At 46.8% G+C, this 20,224-nt stretch overlaps 1 protein-coding gene across 2 annotated transcripts in view; it reads right to left on the bottom strand.

Moving 5' to 3' along the window:
- The window catches only part of ARHGAP10 (Rho GTPase activating protein 10), a 326,233-nt gene extending 310,248 nt beyond the window's left edge, over nucleotides 1–15,985 (bottom strand). For both annotated transcript variants that reach the window (XM_082652719.1, XM_082652720.1), the window contains exon 1: nucleotides 15,700–15,985. In XM_082652719.1, coding sequence (XP_082508845.1) covers nucleotides 15,700–15,853 — 154 coding nt within the window. In that variant the 5' untranslated portion in view covers nucleotides 15,854–15,985. The remainder of the gene's footprint in view (nucleotides 1–15,699) is intronic.
- Between the last annotated feature and the right edge of the window lie 4,239 nt (nucleotides 15,986–20,224).

Raw genomic sequence — 20,224 nt, 5'->3', positions numbered from 1 at the left:
AACAAATAAATAATAACTATTTTTTTAAAAAAGAACTTAGAGGAAGCTTCAAAAAAAATGCACCTTCTCTTGCACGCTAGACAGCTTTATTCTATGTTCTGCACATCCCTTGTTGGGACCCTTGGCGTTCCGGTGAGGCAGACATCACTTGTCACCTGCTTCTCCCCCGTGGTAAGCATGCAATTCAGGCTGGCCAAGGCATCCCATCTGCCACACTCAGTGATGGGTCCAGGCTGAACAAGTGACCCAGGACTGATGGGCCTTCAGAGAGGGCAGCCACCTGTTCCTGTTCACCCAGGACAAGACCAGTTTATGCCTGTGGTCCCAGCGTAATTTTACCCCCCAAAGTATTCTGATATAAACGATGTGGTGTTTCTATGTCTAAGGCAGGGTTTCTCAGCCTTAGTGCAATTAGCTCTGAACTAGATCGTTCTTGGGAGGTTGCGGGGTGGGGGGTGGGGTGCGGTGTCTGGCCCTGTGCATCGTAGGGTGTTCAGCCACATGGCAACGTTGGCCTCTACCCACTAGATGCCAGCAGCACCTCCCAATTATGACAACCAAAAATGTCTCCAGGACATCACAAAACCATCTGATTGAGAACAACTGCTCTAAGGAAAAGGAGTCACTGTTCTCTGGAATCCCCAGAGCAATGAGAAAGATGTAAGTAAACTTAAGCTATCGCCACTGTGGAAAGAGTGCCCATCGGGGTCAAGCCAATTGCAGGAAACGCTAGCGATGCAAAAAGAGAGACCTGATGACATCGCTTGAACCCTTGGATGCCAGTGTAGCCAAAGAAACCCCACTCCCAAGACTTCACTCATGCAAGCCAGAAAGTCTCTTTTTTGCTTCAACTAGTTTTAGTTGGGTTTCTCTCACTTGCAACTGAAGGCAATGCATGAGGATATGCAGGATGTCTTATGCCAAAATCTGAACTGTCAAAAAAAAAAAAAAAAAACCAGAATTAATCTGAACCCTGTCCTATTGCTTTCCACAAGAACAGGCCACCAACTCTAGCTGTAGCGACACAGGCTATGAACTCCTCTGCTAAGTCCTAGAATCTCTCTCCCAGTGAAGAACTTGAAAGTCTGCATGCTTCCCGTCCTTGAAGGTGCCGCGTGCTCACAGCCAGTGCATCCGGAGCCAGAGGGAAGAGGACGACCATGAATTGTTTCTTAAACTAGTTGGAACCTAACTAAGTAGTTAGCTAGAAAAGAGGAAGAAAAGATATTATATGTTTAGTGCAGGGGTCCCCAACCCTTGGACCATGGACCAGTACCAGTCTGTGGCCTGTTAGGAACCGGGCCACACAGCAAGAAGTGAGCGGCGGGCAAGCGAGTGAAGCTTCATCTGTATTTACAGCCGCTCCCCATCGCTCGCATTATCGCCCGAGCTCCGCCTCCTGTTGGCATTATGGTGAGTCGTATAATTATTTCATTATATATTACAATACAATAATAGAAAGAAAGCGCACAATAAGTGTAATGTGCTTCAGTCATCCCAAAACCATCCCCGCCCCCGTCGTGGAAAAACTGTCTTCCACGAAACCGGTCCCTGGTGCCAAAAAGGCTGGGGACCTCTGGTTTAGATCACTGATAATGGCTACGCCTTTAACTCTTATAGGTTCTCTTCTGAACCTGAAGTCCTGGGATCTCTTCTCCGATGTTGCCAAGAGAAACTTCTTCTTTACAAACATCCAAAGAGAACCAGCACAATTCCACTGAGAGCAAACCGAAACATCAGCAGGGTCCCTCAGTGAAAAAGAAAAAAAGCCATCCTCATTGAGTATTTTTTTTAAAAAACCAAGATTAAAGATTGTTTGAATAAAGTATTCGACCTGCAGTGCCAGCAGAACAAACTCTGAAATAGACGCACGTCTTGGTGTCTTGAGGACTGCTTTTTGTTTTTCTGGTTTGTTTGTTTTTTTACGGGGGGGCATGCCATGCAGCATGCGGGATCCTAGTTCCCCGACCAGGGATCGAACCTGCGCCCCCTGCAGTGGAAGCGTGGAGTCTTAACCGCTGGACCACCACGGAAGTCCCAAGTCTGTTTTTCCAGACATTTTATTCCTACTTTTTCTCCCCACTCACCTCTCACCACTTCTTCTCTTTCAACATCTATATTCCATCCCACCCGATTCAAACAGACAAAACTTTTACAAGTCATGTATTACTTATTAAGCGGAAAAAGAATGTGGTAAGGGAGAAATTAAAACAGAATTCATTACTGAAAACCACCTTGCTGTCTACCTCACAGACGAAATAAATCCATCGGTTCCTCATTTCCTCAATGTCCTGACACAAAGCTACAAATGGACCCGGGTGTGCACCCATCCTTTCCACCCCTTCAGTTACTGAAGTAGATGTGTCTTGCCCCCCTCCACCTGGAATCTGAATCCCACCTTCTATGCTATTCAGAAGCCCTGTGAATGCTAGAATATTCCCTGAATCTTCCACCTCTTCCTCTCTGTTGGACACTTAAATCGGCGTGTTCAAATCTCACCAATTAGCCAACAGCTTGGGAGAAATGCCTGCACCACAGGCTCATGTATTTTCCAGGCACCCTCTTCTCCACCCTGTGCCATCAGGCTCCCATCCCTGCCGTGCCACAAACTCATCTCCCACTCATTACCCATGACACTGTCTTTTTGTTGTTGTTTCGTTTTGTTTTAATTTTTATTGGCATACAGTTGACTTACAACGTTGTGTTAGTTTCTGCTGTACAGCAAAGTGAATCAGTTATACATATACATATATCCACTCTTTCTTTTTCTTCTTTTCCCATATAGGCCACTACAGAGTATTGAGTAGAGTTCCCCGTGCTATACAGTACTTATTAGTAACCTATTTTATATATAGGAGTGCCAATGACACTGTCTTGCTAACGCAGTGTCATCTGGACTCCTGGGACCTGACTTCTCTGTAGCATGACCTTGTCTGCTCCCTCCTACTTTCTGAAACAATCTTTCTCCTTAACTTGTGAAACCCTCTCGGGGCTTTCCCACCCCCTCCCTCCCTCCCTCCCTCTCAATGGCTACCGCTGTCAAATCTCTTTATCAACCTCTTCTTCTACCCATCCCTTAAAAGTTCTGCTCTCCAAGATCTGCCCTGAGCCACCCTGCCTCTTCCTCTACATTTTCTCTCCAGCTGGTTTGCTACCCAGCTGCCTGGTGTCATTTCCTATCTCTGTGCTGTGTCTCCAGAATCTTCAGCTCTGTTCCCTGTTGTGCAGTACACACTCGTAAAAGAAACAAACTCCACCCGTAAAAGAAACAAACTCCCGAACACATCCACTGGGTAGCCCAGAAGCACCTCCGCCTCCACACAGGCCAAACCAAAAACACATCTTCACTCCCATGAAACCCGTTCCTCTGGCTGGACTACCTCAGCGCCCAGCGCTCTCCGCCCAGGCCAGGAACCCAGGAATCGTCTTGGACACCTCCTTCGTCGGCCCCTACACCCAAGCACCCACCAAAGCCCGCAGCCTCTGAATCCTGACTCCTGGAGAATCTGCCTTTTCCACCCAAGTCTGTGGCCTGGGTCAGTGAGGACCCACCCTCCAGGCCTGCTGTCCTCAAATCCATTCTCCCAACCGCAGTCTGGGAAGCCTTTCTCAAATGTGACTCGCATGATGCCAACCCCCTGCTCAAAATGTCGCCATGGCTTCCCACTGTGCTTTGAATAAATTCTGAAGTCCCTGACCCTGAGGTGGGCCTCACCAGGGCTTCCCAACACTGCGCCTGCTCGCTCTGGAGCCCCCTCTTCCCGCCCAGACCCGTCTGTGCAGCTCCTGCAACCACACATGTTCTGGCTCTGGTCTCCACAGCCTCCCGCGTGCATTTCACTGTGCTCGGGGCATCTTTACCCTCAGCGCAGAGAGCTCCTAGCCTTCCTTCTGGTCTCAGATTTTTTTTTTTTTGGCCATGCCGCGGTACGCAGGATCTTAGCTCCCTGATCAGGGATCGCATTCGCGCCCCCTGCACTGGAAACCCGGAGTCTTAACCACTGGACCGCCAGGGAAGTCCCATAGAAGTTACCAATTTCTTGAAGTTGTCCTTGACCCCCCTCAACTAATTAGTCCTGTTAACTACGGCCATAGCATCCCATTCTCCATTCTCACTCAGGGGTGTGAATGACAGTGCTTAATTAATCTGTCTCTCCCCATTAGAACTCTTAACTTCTGCACGGAGATATAAAAGGTCTCTTTTCACTGCTAATCCTCTAGCAACTCAACAATAGGTCGAGTTCAATGACTTGGGATGACACCTCTCCCCCACTGTCGTACAGGAGATTATCACAGTGAAGACTATATAGTAAACAGATTTTTACAAATTTTTTTCCAAGACTTAACAAACACATATAGGGCTCACTATGGATCAGGCTGTTTTCTTAAGTGCTTTACAAATAACTAATTTAATCTTAGCAACATTCAGGGAGATAAAATTACTATCCACATTTCACAGACAAGGAAATTAAGGCACAAAGAAGTTAAGCAAGTTGCCCAAGGTCACACAGGAAGTAGATGTAACTTCAAAGACCATGATCTTTAATATTTTGGCTGTGCTGCCTTTGACCTGCATTTCACAAAAGAAAAACAAAACTATCCATCACAGTGACAGAAGTACTATCTACCAGATTCTCAAATACAAGTAACAACACGTCAACGACACTCTGCTCCCTTGTACTTTTTTTGGCTTTGTTTCCAAAACTTTCAAGCAAAGATCTTCAGTAATATGCTGGATTTCTACAGATGGTTTCTCCTGTTTAATAAATGAGAGGCCTACACCATCCCTGCACTTCAAAATATGGTTCGCTTCAAAGAGAGGCAAGAACACGTTCACAGATTACTCCTACTGTCACTACGGGTAAAGCCACAGCTGTACCCAAATTCAACCAAAGGAAGCCAGGACAGTGCTCTTCCGACAACGATGATGGTGGTGGTGGTGATGATGATAATTACAGCACCTACCATGGGCCAGGGAGAGTTCTAAGATCTTCTAGTAAGTAACATGAGAATTAAATACCACTACCCCTTGAGACAGAGTTCTTAGTATCTCCATTTTACTAACAAAGAAACAGAAAATTAGCCACTGACGGTTTCAGTAACTTGCCCAAGGTCACCTAATAAGTGAAGCAGCTAACTTTATAGTCAGAGATTAAAAAAAAAAAAAAATTTTTTTAAGACAGTCTTAAATATATCCAGCATTCAGACCAGAGGTGACATCTCCCAGCCAAACTGATTTTTCCTTCAGCCACACACCTCATCGTGACTCACTACCAGACGATGATGGGACCTCGGGACCCAAGGGCAGACAGTGCCTGCGGTGAACCAGGCAACGAAGAAGAACCCATACTCCCCGTTGAACTATCTAGTGGCATAGGATTAACAGCTTCCTCAGGAAACACAGGGAGGGAATTCTGGTCTGACCAGGGAGGCAGGCCTAGCATCCAGCAGTGGTCCCAGCAGATCTTGGGCCTTAGAGAGATGCCTGCCCTTCGAATGTAAAGCGTCAGGGGTTTTTCAGTGTGCCTGCCTGTTTGTTTAAAGAGAAGGGTGTCAAGGCTTTCTCATTACAAAAGCAACCCCTTGGCAAGTCTATAAATTATGTTCCTACATTAGGGTAATGAAATCAACAGGCTGTTTGCATAGAAGCCTATCACAAAATACCAACCAATCCCTGCCTAAAAGTCATGCTCATCTGACCTATCTAGACTGACGGCTTCCAGAGTGCTTCACTAGCACTGTGTCTATGAAGATATCATTTTCTTCTCTATACGCTAACACTGGAAATCTCATTTCAATGAGGCAAAAAGGCCCTTGAAGATTTTTTGTGACTCAGACCACTTATTTCTTCCAATCCTGAAAGTTAAAGTCGTTTGCTCTGATTACCCATGCCAAGCTGATAACGTTAAATATCAAACAGAACTTTTATTAAATGTCTTTAAAATTTATGGATTCGTTATCTATAGATTGTTGTCAAAGCTAGTGTTTTAAAGTTTATAAAATTAATTATAAGGCTTTTATATTGAATAAATTCTCTAAGTATATTGTTTCACAATCCAAAAATGCATGGAAATAAGGTACATCATAAAACATCTTAAGTTCTTTATATAACATCTACATACCATCAATCAACCAAGTCTTTTCAAATGCCACTTGTAGGAAAAAGAGGTTGAACTCAATGAAATTGAGCTACATGTGTCCACATGGATAAATCTCACAAGTATCTTGAGGGAAGAAAAGAAACTGCAGAAAAACAAATAGTATATGAATTCATTAAAGTCTAAAACCATGCAAAACATACTATTATTCAGGAATGTGTACAGATGTATTAAAATATCTGGGAATAATATACACCAGATTTGAGACAGTTGCACCTCTTGGGGGAAAGAACAGGTTCTCTATTAGAAAGGGTGCCATTGGGAAGAGGCAGACAGGAAGCTTTTATTTCTAAGCTGAGAGGCAAATACAGAGATGATTATGAGATTCTTTGTACTGGTTTATAGTTCTAAAACAACTCAAATTTTCTGTAGAGGAAAAAGCCTAATACGAAATTACGAAAACAAAATTAAAATTTACTCTTCTAAAGGGTGGGATGAGGGATGGAGAGTAAAAGAGACACTAAGAGAGGGGGAGAGATGAAGATTAAGAGACAGGAAGAGAGGGGACTTCCCTGGCGGTCCAGCAGTTAAGACTCCATGCTTCCACTGCAGGGAGCATGGTTTCATCTGTGGTTGGGGAACTAAAAAAGAAAAAAAAAAAAGAGAGAGACAGGGAGAGAGACTGAAGGAAGGAAATCATACTTTTTTGAGTGGACGTCTGCATCTAGTAATTCATCCTAAATCAATCCAATCTCTGAATATCTACACTTACTGCACAAATTAATAATCAGTTTTATTTACAGTAACCATCCCAGGTGGCCTTAAATTTTAAATCATGCTCCTTGGGCTTAGCTAACAAGAATAGTCTCCTAACCAGACTGTGAAATGTACACACTTGCCAGATAACCAGGATTTATCGTAATAACATCCCCTAACAGAAGAACGCACTTACATCTCTTTACAGGGACAGCTTACTGTTGTGGTTAAGGGTTTTGCAGTCAGACAAATGTAGGTTTTCGTTCCAGCTCCACCACTGACAAACTATGTGACTGGAACAAGCTGCTAACCTCTCTAAATTCAGTTTCCAAATCTGTAACATGGGGTAAATAACAACATACCTCAATAAGGAAGTCTTCACATTAAATAATAGAATTTACCACGAAGTAAAGCAAACTGTAAATGCTTAATAAAAGTTAGCTGGGACTTTCTTGGTGGCGCAGTGGTTAAGAATCCACCTGCCAATGCAGGGGACACAGGTTCGAGCCCTGGTCCGGGAAGATCCCACATGCCACAGAGCAACTAAGCCCGTGAGCCACAACTACTGAGCCCGTGCGCCTAGAGCCCGTGCTCCGCAATAAGAGAAGCCACCACAATGAGAAGCCCGCCCACCGCAACGAAGAGTAGCCCCCACTCTCCACAACTAAAGAAAGCCTGAGCACAGCAACGAAGAACCAACACAGCCAAAAGTAAATAAATAATTTATTTAAAATAAAAATAAATAAAAGTCAGCTATTATTAAAATCATTAACATATACATTTTAAATAACATTTTTCGATTGTAGTTTGTGATTGCCTATTTGTCTCTGAAATGTAATTCCATTAAAAGTAACCTAGGGCTTCCCTGGTGGCGCAGTGGTTGAGAGTCCGCCTGCCGATGCAGGGGACATGGGTTCGTGCCCCCGTCCGGGAAGATCCCACATGCTGCGGAGTGGCTGGGCCCGTGAGCCATGGCCGCTGAGCCTGCGCATCCAGAGCCTGTGCTCCGCAACGGGAGAGGCCACAACAGTGAGAGGCCCGCGTACCGCAAAAAAAAAAAAAAAAAAAGTAACCTAGTAGGGACTTCCCTGGTGGCGCAGTGGTTAAGAATCCGCCTGCCAGTGCAGGGGACATTGGTTTGATCCCTGGTCCAGGAAGATCCCACATGCCGCAGAGCAACTAAGCCCGTGCACCACAACTACTGAGCCTGCACTCTAGAGCCTGCGAGCCACAACTACTGAGCCCACGTGCCACAACTACTTAGCCTGCGCACCACAACTATTGAAGCCCGCACACCTAGAGCCCACAAGAGAAGCCACCGCAGTGAGAAGCCCGTGCACCACAACAAAGAGCAGCCCCCGCTCGCTGCAACTAAAGAAAGCTCCCGTGCAGCAATGAAGACCCAATGCAGCCAAAACAAATAAAATTTTTAAATAAAATAAAATACTGATCTGTGCCACGAAGGAAATAAAATATTTTTTTAAGAAGTAACCTAGTAAAACATCCAAGACACCCTTAATCAGAATTATTATCTACAAATTTCTAAACACTCTCCTACAAATCCTGAAGGAAAGCCAACCTGACTAAATGAGTTTTCTCTAAACAAGATGTAGAATCAAAGGCAATGCAAGACCATACTGAATCCCATAAAGCAATGTGTTCATAGCTACGTTTCTAACATCAAACTTTTAAAAAGTGAGAAAAGACACCAGATGTTACTAACTATGGTCAGATGTAAACACTTGACCTATTCACTGCCACATACAGTTAGCAATCACCTTAAGCATGACTTACGGTAACCTAGCTGACTACCCAATATTTTTACCTCCTTCATAATTCTTGCCTCCCCAAAAAACACAAAATCATAAGGTGATAAATAGCTATTGGAGTCAGAATTCAAAACAGCTTCTTTGCGAATCTGTCCAGGAGACTCTGAGTATCGTTTTGCAGAAAATAGGAGGATTACGTAACAACTCTTTTGGGCGGTCTCTGGCTGCCTTGTGTTTCTCCTGGTACATTTCCCACAGCAAATACAAGCACTGTCCAGTAGGTTGTTAGGGTCTCCTGCAAGTTAAACACTAAAGTGAATACCTTCTAAAGGCATCACTGCAATTTTAAGTATCTGCAGGTTCCAGCCTCTGATGATGTCATCCCAGTTCCTTGGTCAGAGCTCTCCCCGCCTTCTTTGGCTTTCTTAGCAATCCCCTGAATGAGAGGCCTGTTCAAGTCTCAGCTGCAGACGGCTGGGCTAGATTTCCAACATTCTTAGTGACACCTTCCACATCATCCTCAGATCTTTGTGACTCAGAAACAAATCCTGGGACGTATTTTCCCAAGATACCACTTAGCTTTGATTCATCCACTTACCTGCCAGATTTTCCAGCATACTGAGCTACATTTAAACTTTCGAAGCCTTACCAGACTTTGACCACTTTGTCTTTCTTCTTGGTCACTGGTCACGATGATTTGGACAAATACATTCTTAGGGGTAATGAGTGCTAAAAAGTTAGACGCTAGCCGCTGGGCCAGAGCAACCCTCTTTCAGGCAAGAAAAGGGCCTGCATATTAAAACATATACCTGCAATTTAGAACATCATGACTGCTCACGTTTGAGGGCGTATTTGAAATGCTTTACACGTATGAACTCATTCAACCCAACTGGCAACCCTACAGGGCAGACAGTATCATTATCTCCATTTTCTGTTGGACAACACAGATACAGAAAAGCTAAGCAACGTGACTGAGGTTTCCAGCGTGAATGAAAGGCAGCGCCTTAGCACGCTCTTAATCTTCTCTACTACACTGTCTCATCAGCCACGTTAAACGTTAAAACACAAAAATGCCCTCCTCCTGGGCCTTCTCCCTCTTCCAGAAGTCCACAATGCTTCTGGTCCCCCCGCCTCAAAAACAGAGTGAAGAGGAGGTGGTCAAAGGAACCCCGGTAGATGGGAGGGCAGGGAAAAGGCAATGTGGCAGGAAAACTCACAACAGCAGATGACTCACAGACCCAGCAAACGTTCCATACAGACAGAGTCGGCTGGTGGAGGGCCCTCAATTGGAACTACTCTAAATGGAGACAAGGACCACCTGCAGACAGTAAAGCAATGAAAGCTTTTAGAGCCCTTCTGGGTCCACAGCCCAGTTCCAGCCAGATAGGAAATCTTTTCACAGCAAATCTACATTAGCTTTAGAGACCAGCCCATTAGTAAGACCCCAAGTGAGAGGTGAAGACTTACCCCCAAGTGATGCCCTGAAATGTAGGGGGTCCACAGTAATTTCTTTGGGGCAAAGAATATAGATGAGTCTTCTTGTCCATCTGGGGTAAAATTATATTTGTAATTTAAATATCATTTCACTTCCATGCCTCTCTAAATTCCACTTAACCGAAGCATCAGCCCAAAATTTACAATTATATCTCTCCATCAAAATTAGGGTGTTGGAAATTCCCTGGAAGTCCAGTGGTTAGGACTCTGCGCTTTCACTGCCGAGGACCCGGGTTCAATCCCTGGTGGGGGAACTAAGACCCCACAAGCCGCGTGGTGCAGTCAAAAAAACCCCACAAAATTAGGGTGTAAAGTAGCAGAAAACCCAACTCAAACTGGCTTATGTCATTTAACAAGCTATGCAGAGGTAGGCTTCAGGCACAGAACCATCTGTGGCTTCCATGACCGCATCAAAAACCCAGATTCAGTTACCTCTCTGCTCCAATGGTCTTTACCTTGAGCTCCACTCACTGTCCCAAGATGGCAGGAGCAGCTCCAGGCAACACAACCAGACATCACAGAAGAGTCTAGAACCCTTTTTACAAGTCTCCTCTCACACAAAAGAAAACCTTTCCCAAAGTCTCCAGCAGACTTCCTATCATGTCTCACTGGTCAGAACTGAGATACATCCTCATTTATCCAATTACCAGCCCAGAAAATAGGTTTACCCTGCTGAGTTGTTAGAGTTCAGTGTTTCTCAATCCCAACTGCATGGTTTTTACAGCTCCCCAGGTGATTCTAACGGTCAGCCATGCTCAGGACTGAGAACGACTGAGTCAGACTAATCAGAATTATACCTAATCACCTTTCTATGAGTCACGTGGGAAAGTGTAGACACCTGAACAAAATTTGGATTGTCAGAAAAAAATATTAGCTGCGCAAACAATAAAGCCTACACAACCGCTTCACACTTGTGTTTTAAAAACATTTTGGGGGCTTCCCTGGCGGCGCAGTGGTTGAGAGTCCGCCTGCCGATGCAGGGGACGTGGGTTCGTGCCCCGGTCCGGGAAGATCCCACATGCCGCGGAGCGGCTGGGCCCGCGAGCCATGGCCGCTGAGCCTGTGCGTCTAGAGCCTGTGCTCCGCAACAGGAGAGGCCACAACAGTGAGAGGCCCGCGTACCACAAAAAAAATAAAAACACTTTGGCACATGTGGTTCAATCCTCAAGGCTATATGCAACAGTCCCATTTCACAGATAAGGAGACCAAGGCTGAAGTTTACAAAGTGAAATTCTTTTTTTTTTTTTTTTTTGCGTTACGTGGGCCTCTCACTTTTGTGGCCTCTCCCGTTGCAGAGCACAGGCTCCGGATGCGCAGGCCCAGCGGCCATGGCTCACAGGCCCAGCCGCTCCACGGCATGTGGGATCCTCCCGGGCCGGGGCATGAACCCGCGTCCCCTGCATCGGCAGGCGGACTCTCAACCACTGCGCCACCAGGGAAGCCCAAGTGAAATTCTTTTAAGTCTTCCGAATCTCCCTATGTTTCCATGCAAGAGCAACCTGGGAAATTTCCCCAAAAGGAATTACCACGTGAACCATGTTTCTGGAACAATAAATACAAAGACAGCAAAAGGGAACTTTTATGTTGTCCTGAGAAAAACAAGGCAAAAATCATTAAACATCAAGGCCTAAAGAAGTACCAAGACTTGAAATACTCAAGTTCTGGTCCTGGCCACCACTAACATCCTTCTCCTTCTCTAGAACAGAACATATTCTTTCAAGAATACCTAATTGGGGCTTCCCTGGTGGCGCAATGGTTAAGAATCTGCCTGCCAATGCAGGGGACACGGGTTCGAGCCCTGGTCCGGGAAGATCCCACATGCCGCAGAGCAACTAAGCCACAACTACTGAGCCGCCAGCTCTAGAGCCCACGGGCCACAACTACTGAAGCTCATGCGCCTAGAGCCCGTGCTCTGCAACAAAAGAAGCCACCGCAATGAAGCCCAAGCACTGCAATGAAGAGTAGCCCCCACTCTCTGCAACTAGAGAAAGCCCACATGCAGCAACGAAGACTCAACGCAGCCAAAAATTAAAATAAATTAAATAAATTAAAAAAGAAAAAGAACACCTAATTGTAAAATGTATGAGAAAAGTATATATAGCTTATTGCTGTTTCTGGTAAACAGACTATGCATTTCTACGAATCATAAGCATCTGCAACTACACAGACATCCTACGAAAGGCTCACAAAAGTTTAAACTGTATTGAAAGAAGACACTGATTATTCTAGGCAAGGAGTGAAAAAAGAAAAAGGGCTAATAAAACCATTTAAACAAAGACTCCACTGAACTGAGTGAATGATCTCCAAATCCACCACATAAATCAGTGGTCCCAGACTCTGCGCTCCGCAGCCCCTCCCCAGCCCCACTGCTATCTCCAAAAATCACCTGACACACAGACAGATACCATACACAGCCTCTAAACCATCTCTTTCCCATTATGTCAGTGATTCTCCACAGGATAAAGCCCACATTCCAAGCCCACTTTTATGGCTTCCACAATCTGAAACTGACCTTTCCATGAATCTCATTCTACTCCCCCAAATGAAATCATCACCATTCCAGCCAAACTGGTCTTCTCATCCTCTTCAGACACGGTGGCGGGAGGGCGGGGGGCCCGCTGGTTTCTTCTCAGCTGTTTCCAATCTGACAGGGTTCTACAAGGTTCTATCCCTTCCTTAAAACACCAATGAGTCCACAAACTTCCACTCTAACCTACAACATACTCTTGTTTCTGTCAAAGTTAGAAACCTTGCCACTGAATCTTCTGAATCTTTTAATATGTGTGTCTGTGTATCCTTCACTTCTTCAAGAACTTAGCACAATGCATGCAGCAGTTCAAACATGTTCCTAGATTGAACTGAATTCAACTATAGGACAATAACCTCAAGGACAAGGGCCTCTAACTTCTTTCCTCTTTGTGTCTCAAGCCCAATATTTAACAAACTGTAGATGCTAAATATTTGCTGATCGCTACATAATTGAACTCAGCAATAAACTTTCAGGTCCCACAGAAGTCACCTCCAACTTCTTTAAATATCTGCGGATTAGTCAAAGCATCAAGACATTCTACACGGAAGTAACAATATGGTCGTCAGTTGTGTATTTAGAAATGTAGCAGGGATGTTTTCATAATTTTCAGAGATTACGCATTCCCCAACGACTAAAAAATTTTAAAAAAAAACTAAAGCATCAAGACATCAAAGTTATATAAATCCAACATGTATTTAGCGCATGGAGGAGGCATCTTACAGAGCAATTAAAAGCAGAAATCACTTAAACACGCAATTCTGAAAATGCGCAAAACGCCGTTTTTGCAAAACAAAGCGCAAAACATCTGAAAATATAATCAGTCTGACATAGCTGATTGTTCCTTTCTGTAGCTCCCCCTCGGTCTCAGGTCCTGCCTCGACCTCTTGAGCTTTTCTCAGATGTTATAGAAAAGCTCGACTGGTTAGGCCAACGACTGACCTAGACTGCAATTTCAAATGACCTAATCACGCCATTTCCAAACACTGCAGAATCTTACTGATGCCTCTGAGAAGTAGGACAAGAAAAACTGAACACAAAAATGACCTGCCCAATTGTCCTGTAGCCAGGCTCTAACAGTGAAGGCTAATTACACCCAGGTGTCCTGACTTACGTCCAGGGCTCTTAGTCTTGATAGGAGCTGGACGTCAACTTTACGTACGGGGCAAGCTGGGCAAAGGCTAGGTCCCCCTAACTTGCCACAAGCGTGTGAGCTAAAGCTGTATCTCTGTCCTCCTCTGGAAAAGAATTTAAGGTAATTACACACAATGAGAAAAGATATTTTCTTTGAGCATAAATTATGTTTCCTATGGTAAAGGACAAGAATCAAAAGGAGTAAGGAGCCAATTCGTAAACTCAAGAAAGTCTACATTCTGGAGGGGAAGGCTGACAGCTGGCCCCCCAGATGCACTAGCTGCTGCTGGAACACCGGGCATGTGTCCTGTTGGCAGAAGAGCGAATATGCAGTCACATAAATAGCTTTCTACCAGTGGCCAAACTGGCTTTGCCATCTACCTCTCTCCACACCAAAGCCTCCCTCCTCATGCCCCATGTCCCAGAGAGAGCTGCTACAGCCAGTAAGAGAGAAGGGGCACTCCCCTACCTAGTGACGCTAGTTAAGACCAAACTACAGAGGGAGATGTTCACTACACACACATACCCACACGCATGTGCATGCACGTTCGCGCGCACACACACACACACACACACAGGCACCGCATACCCTTCTCTCCTCCTCCTTTCTCCACTCCTACATATTTACAGCCCTTCCCCACCTCCATCCCAACACACATACCCAATGCCAAGGCACTGGAGAGCCACCAACCAAATATGCCCACCTATCACATGTCCCAAACAAAGTGATTCCCAGTCCTCGTTTTGCAACACCAAAGAGGTCACAGAGGCAAAAGAAACCACGGACAACATCCAGAGAAGTCGTGGGACGTGCTTCCAAAATTACAGAGCTGGCTCACTGAATTCTACCCATGAAGACGTATTTCTTTCAACTCATTCATTCAACAAATAGGCACTGGGCTGGGTACCTGAGACAGTCTGCTCAGTATGTTTTCATCTTCCTTAATGCAAAAGCGGGGGAGGGATGACACGGGGCATTTTTCCCAGTCTGCTATACGGGTAGGTCTTTTTAATTGGGAAAAGGGAGCACTCACAGGCTTCCTCAGAACCGGCTATGGGTTACAGGTGTGGTCAGGCTGCGCAGCTCCTCACTCAAGCTAATGTCTCCCCATTTCCAGCCAACTCAGTGTTTCAACACGAATTTCAGGCCCCCTCCCTCCTAGAAAGACTCTTCAGATAATCAACTAATTAATTGTGTTCTCCTGTGTGGCCACTTCCGAGTTAAAAGATGGAGGAAGAGAGGGGAGGAAAGCATTAAGCTTGACCGGGGTGAAATTCCCTCTTTGCAGGCAGTGCTCGCTCGGGCCGGAGGGCAGGCTGTCTGCACAGCCTCACAAGCCCCAATCTTTGAACCGTCCTCGGCGCAGGAGGAGGGAAGGAAAGCACAACGCCAGGTGGACTTTCGGGTTGAGCACAGTAAGGGACCCGGGACGAGACTGTCGCAGGCGATCCGAAAATGACACGGAAAGCGTACGGCTTAAGGGCCTTCTGAACAATTCAACACCCAGCAGGTTTTCAAAGAATTCCCAGTCTCGTGATCTCTCAAAAGAACTTGACAAGACCCGTGAAACTTATGTGTCTGTTTCGGGAGAGACACTGATAAGCTCTAGGGGGTAAAAGAACCTGCCCCGGGGGGGTCCAGCGGGGAACACAAGGAGCCGGGTCGGAGCAGCGGGGCTGGCGGGCGGCGCGCTCGCACGCACGGCTCCCGGCTCCGGCCGCCGCGCAGGGCAGGGACGGGAAAGGGGACTCGCCCCTGGCTGCTCGGGGAGCCGCGGAGGAACGACCCCGGGGCCTCCGGGTCCCGGATCAATGTCCAAATCCTCCGGCTGCCGGCCCCGGGCACCGGACGGTCGGTCTCCCTCCGGGAGAGGCTCCTCCCCGCCTCGCCACGCCGCAGCCCGCCCGCGCCCCCACTTACTTTTGGTCGCCGCGATGAGGTTCTTGCCGTCCTTGATGAGCTCTTTGATGAACTTGTTGGTCCTCTCCAGCTCCGCTTCGTGGGCGCGGATCCTCTCCCGGAACCACGGGCTATCGAGGTAGCAGTCGCTGAACTCCAGGGGCTGCAGCCCCATGACGGCGGCGGTCCGCGAGCACAGCGCGAGCCGGGCTTCGGTACCAGGTGCGGGGCCCCGCGCGCAGGAAGCGCCGGAGAAGCTAGCAGTCCCAGGCGCGCGGCGAGAGCAGCGCAGACATGCCCTGCGGAGGTGAGCCCGGCCGCGCTGAGCAGCGCCGCCGAGGCGAGCGAGAATGCGGCGCTCAGATCCCGGCGGAGCTCCGATCCCGGCAGCCCCCGCCTAAACTCGGGCGCCGCGGCCCCGCCCCGCCCGGCCCCCGCGCCGCACGCCCTCCCGGAGGCGCGAGCCCGCCCCGCCCCGGCGCCTCCCGCCCAGCCCCCTCCCGCGCTAGCCGCTCGCCCCCTTCTCTTTCCTCCGCCTTCCTCCTTCCTTCTCTCCCTTCCCTCCCTTCCTCCCCCCAGACGCCTCTTCTCTTCCCACGCGCAGTGGCCCCTCCTCTTCCTTCCGAGGCTTCCTCGATCTAGAATTTCGCCCCGCGGCTCTCCTCCGGGCGCGGGCGCCTCCCCTTTTCTTAGCGCCCTTCTTCGGGGTGACTCACTGTCGGCTCCCCGAAGCGGGGAACTTGACCGGGCCCAGGAAGGGGCGTCTTCAGAGCATCTGTAAATCCCCGCAGCCGGGCGACTTAACTCAGCTCTGGCTTGCTAGGGGAAACGATGGACAACTATCTCATGGAACCGGGACGGACCCTGAGCTGTGAATGGACTCGCATTCATGGCTCTTTCTTCCCCACTCTCGATCCCCATCTAAAGTAAAATGCGTGTAAATCTCCGCTTTAGATTGAAAGCTTTTTAAGGGTAGGGTGCATTTTCTTATGGGCCGGGCAGCATACTCTTCTGTGTATCCACACTGAACGACTTGGGGGGAGGAGAGAAGGTATCTAAACCACGGAAGGGTTCTGTTGTATTCAGCAAATTAAATTTGCCTGGGTAGGTAGAGTCGATCTTTATTATGCTAAGTATAACCACCTGACAACGAATGCCAGGTTCTCTGGTTTTCGCGAGGCGGGGATCAAAGGCGGGGATCAAAGGAGAATTTGTCAGGGCAGATGGAACAAGGGTACTATTCCACGTGTCCTGAAACAACTCAAATGTGTCCCCAAAATGTTAAGACATTTTAAATGATTGAAAGCCTTACCTCAAAGAACCCGATTGTTCATTAGAGTAACTTTTAGTAATTAGCAGCTAACAGTTTATTAAGCAATTATTATGTGCCAGGCACACACCAGGAACTCTACATACATTTTTACAGGCTCACAACATATGTTTACATATATAGGTTCACTAATAATGTCACCAAGCGACTTCAAAGTGATTCTTTAAAACGTTCAAACTCGGAGTAGGGTAATTGAGGCTCTGGATGGCAGGTTGTAGGGCTGTAACCCTCAGAAACAAGTTAAATAAGCCTCCTACTCAATAAGATTTTCGTTACAAAACAGCTCTGTGAGTGGCTAGCCCACAGATAAACATTATTACTTTAATGGCCATCCTCCAGAGAGTTCAAAATGTTTTACAAATAACTTTTACCCGTTGAAAAGCCTGGTTCCGGCTACAATCAGCTGGGGGGCTGGAGTCTACAGAGCAGAAAATAAAAGAGGCAAATAAAAGGGGGAAAGACACTCAGGAACAGGAAGGGTGTAAACAATGAGGGCCTTGCAAAACAACCAAACACTGACAGGCATGCGACCCTCTGGGCAAAATCCTAGACCTTTCCTCATAAAGAGGGGCCGCTGTCACTTCCCCGAAGTGTTAAACATGAAATTAGCATATGAGCCGGCAACTCCACTCCCTAGGCATATACCCAAGAGAAATGAAAACATATGTCCACACAAATGCTTGTTCTTGGTAGCATTGTTCATAATAGCCAAAAAGTGGGCTCAACCCAAATGTCCACCAGCTGATGAGTGGATAAACAAAGTGTGTGTATCCATACAACAGAATAATTCATCTACAATAAAAAGGAATGAAGTACTGATGCATGCTACAACGTGATGAACCTTAAAAACATTATGCTAAGTGAAAGAAGCCAGCCACAAAACACCACATATAATATTCAGTATGAAGTGTCCGAATATAAATTGGGAGTGGGGTTAAGAAGTCCTCATTAGGGCTTCCCTGGTGGCGCAGTGGTTGAGAATCTGCCTGCCAATGCAAGGGACCCGGGTTCGAGTCTGGTCTGGGAAGATCCCACATGCCGCGGAGCAACTGGGCCCGTGAGCCACAACTACTGAGCCTGCGCGTCTGGAGCCTGTGCTCCGCAACAAGAGAGGCCGCGACAGTGAGAGGCCCGCGCACCGCGATGAAGAGTGGCCTCCGCTTGCCGCAACTAGAGAAAGCCCTTGCACAGAAACGAAGACCCAACACAGCCAAAAATAATAAATAAATAAATATTTAAAAAAAAGAAGCCCTCATTGAAGGTGTCATTAAACAGTGACCAGAAGAATCAGTAGGGCGTGACCATTAAATAGGCGGGGGGGGGGGGGGGGGGGGGGGCGGGGGGGGGAGGGAGCAGAGGAATCCAGGCAGGGAAGCAGCCTGTGCAAGCCCCTGGGATGGGAAAGAGTCTGGTACATTCCAGAGACTAAAAGAGGAGGTCAGGAGGCTCAAGCCCAGTGAGTGAGAGAAACTATGACAATGCTGGGTGGTGGAGGGTCAGCAGGGGTCAGATCTGGTGGAGCCTCACAGGCCATATATAGTGATGAAAGAAATTTCCACGTATGGAGGTATGGGGAAGTCTTACTGGGTTATACATGAGTTAACTCAAATTTTATGCTAAAATAGCCTGTTTGTAGCTTATCAAACATACATTGTACATCTGCTTTAATCTTTAAAGAAAAGGCTGCATTGACCAGAAGATAAGAATGTCCATGTTAAAAATAAAGATTCAATGCCTCCCCTTCTGGGACACCAGTGCTGGAACTCATTCGATGATAAGACTCCCTTCCCAGGGGCCAAGGCCACACTAACTCACTGCATTCGCGATGATCTGGTTTGTTTGGGTTTTTTTTTTTTTTTTTTAACTTGAAGGAATGTATCCATGATTCATGTGATGTTCTTTGTTCTGACAAGACATAAAACTGCACTGAAAACCATGCTTCTCTGGAGCAGTTCCTCAGAGTTATCTGAGAGACTGTCTTCTGGGCTATAGTCCTCAGTTTGGCTCAAATGAAACTCTTTTCTATTCCTACTGTAGATTGTTTATTGATTGTTTTTGTCAACAGTAGGATTTGGGATTGTATCCTAATGCTATCGGGAGCCTTTGAAGAGGTTTCAGTGTGGTGGTATCGTGATCTGGTTTGTGTTTTCTCTCCAGGTGCTGCATAGGGAATGGGAATCCAGAGGGAAGGCTTTTGGAGTTGTCTGGGCAAAAAATGGTACAGCTTCACCCTCCAAGTGACAGTGGAGACAGAGAGTAATAGATCCAAATGTATTTTAGAGGGAGATTCTGGGACTTGACAGAGACCTGGATATAGAAATGAGGAAGGAGGTGTCAAAGATGGCCCCAGGCTCCTGGCATGATAAGTTAGGTAGACAGCTATGAACTCTACTGAACACTGACTGCAAAGAAAACAGGGGATAAGGAGTCCATGTGGTGGTGGTGACTGGGATGGGCAAGATCAGTTTCAGTTTCAGACTCATTAGGCTTAAGATGCCTGGGAGATATTCAAGTATGCATGTCAGTTTGTCAGGTGGGCACTCATCAGTGCCTGGATGAGTTAAGGATTTGAATCAATAAAAGTTGGTCAGGGCTTCCCTGGTGGCGCAGTGGTTGAGGGTCCGCCTGCCGATGCAGGGGACGCGAGTTCGTGCCCTGGTCCGGGAAGATCCCATGTCCCGCAGAGCGGCTGGGCCCGTGAGCCGTGGCCGCTGAGCCTGCGCGTCCGGAGCCTGTGCTCCACAATGGGAGAGGCCACAACAGTGAGAGGCCCGTGTACCGCATTAAAAAAAAAAAAAAGAAAAAGTTGGTCAGGTTCCAGTCTAGATGTTAACTCAGATGAAACCTTCCCTTTATGTAGGTTCCACTACATACAATATTGTCTTTCCCTGATGAGTCACAAAGTTGCTACCTGTAAAGTCAAATATGGATTCCACTGAACATTATCTTTGGATCTGTTTCAGGCTGTGAGTCAGTTAGAATTAGGTTCAGATACATTATAACAGAAACGTATAAAGAGGGGAGAGCGGAAAAACCTCCTCCCCATACATAACCAATGGTAGCAGTTTGGAGTGTATGTTTTCTTAAAGATAAATTATCACAGAATAAACAGCTGTCCAAGCGTGTTTGACATTTTCATTACATCTATATTTTTAAAAGAAATTTTTTTCCTTCACAGAACCCTATTAAGAGTTCATGAACTAGTAATCTGGGTAA

The sequence above is a fragment of the Grampus griseus genome (assembly GCF_964374135.1).
Source record: "Grampus griseus genome assembly, chromosome: 4".
NCBI lineage: Eukaryota > Metazoa > Chordata > Mammalia > Artiodactyla > Delphinidae > Grampus > Grampus griseus.
The sequence above is the reverse complement of the archived record's forward strand: the minus strand, read 5'-3'. Positions and strand labels throughout refer to the sequence as shown.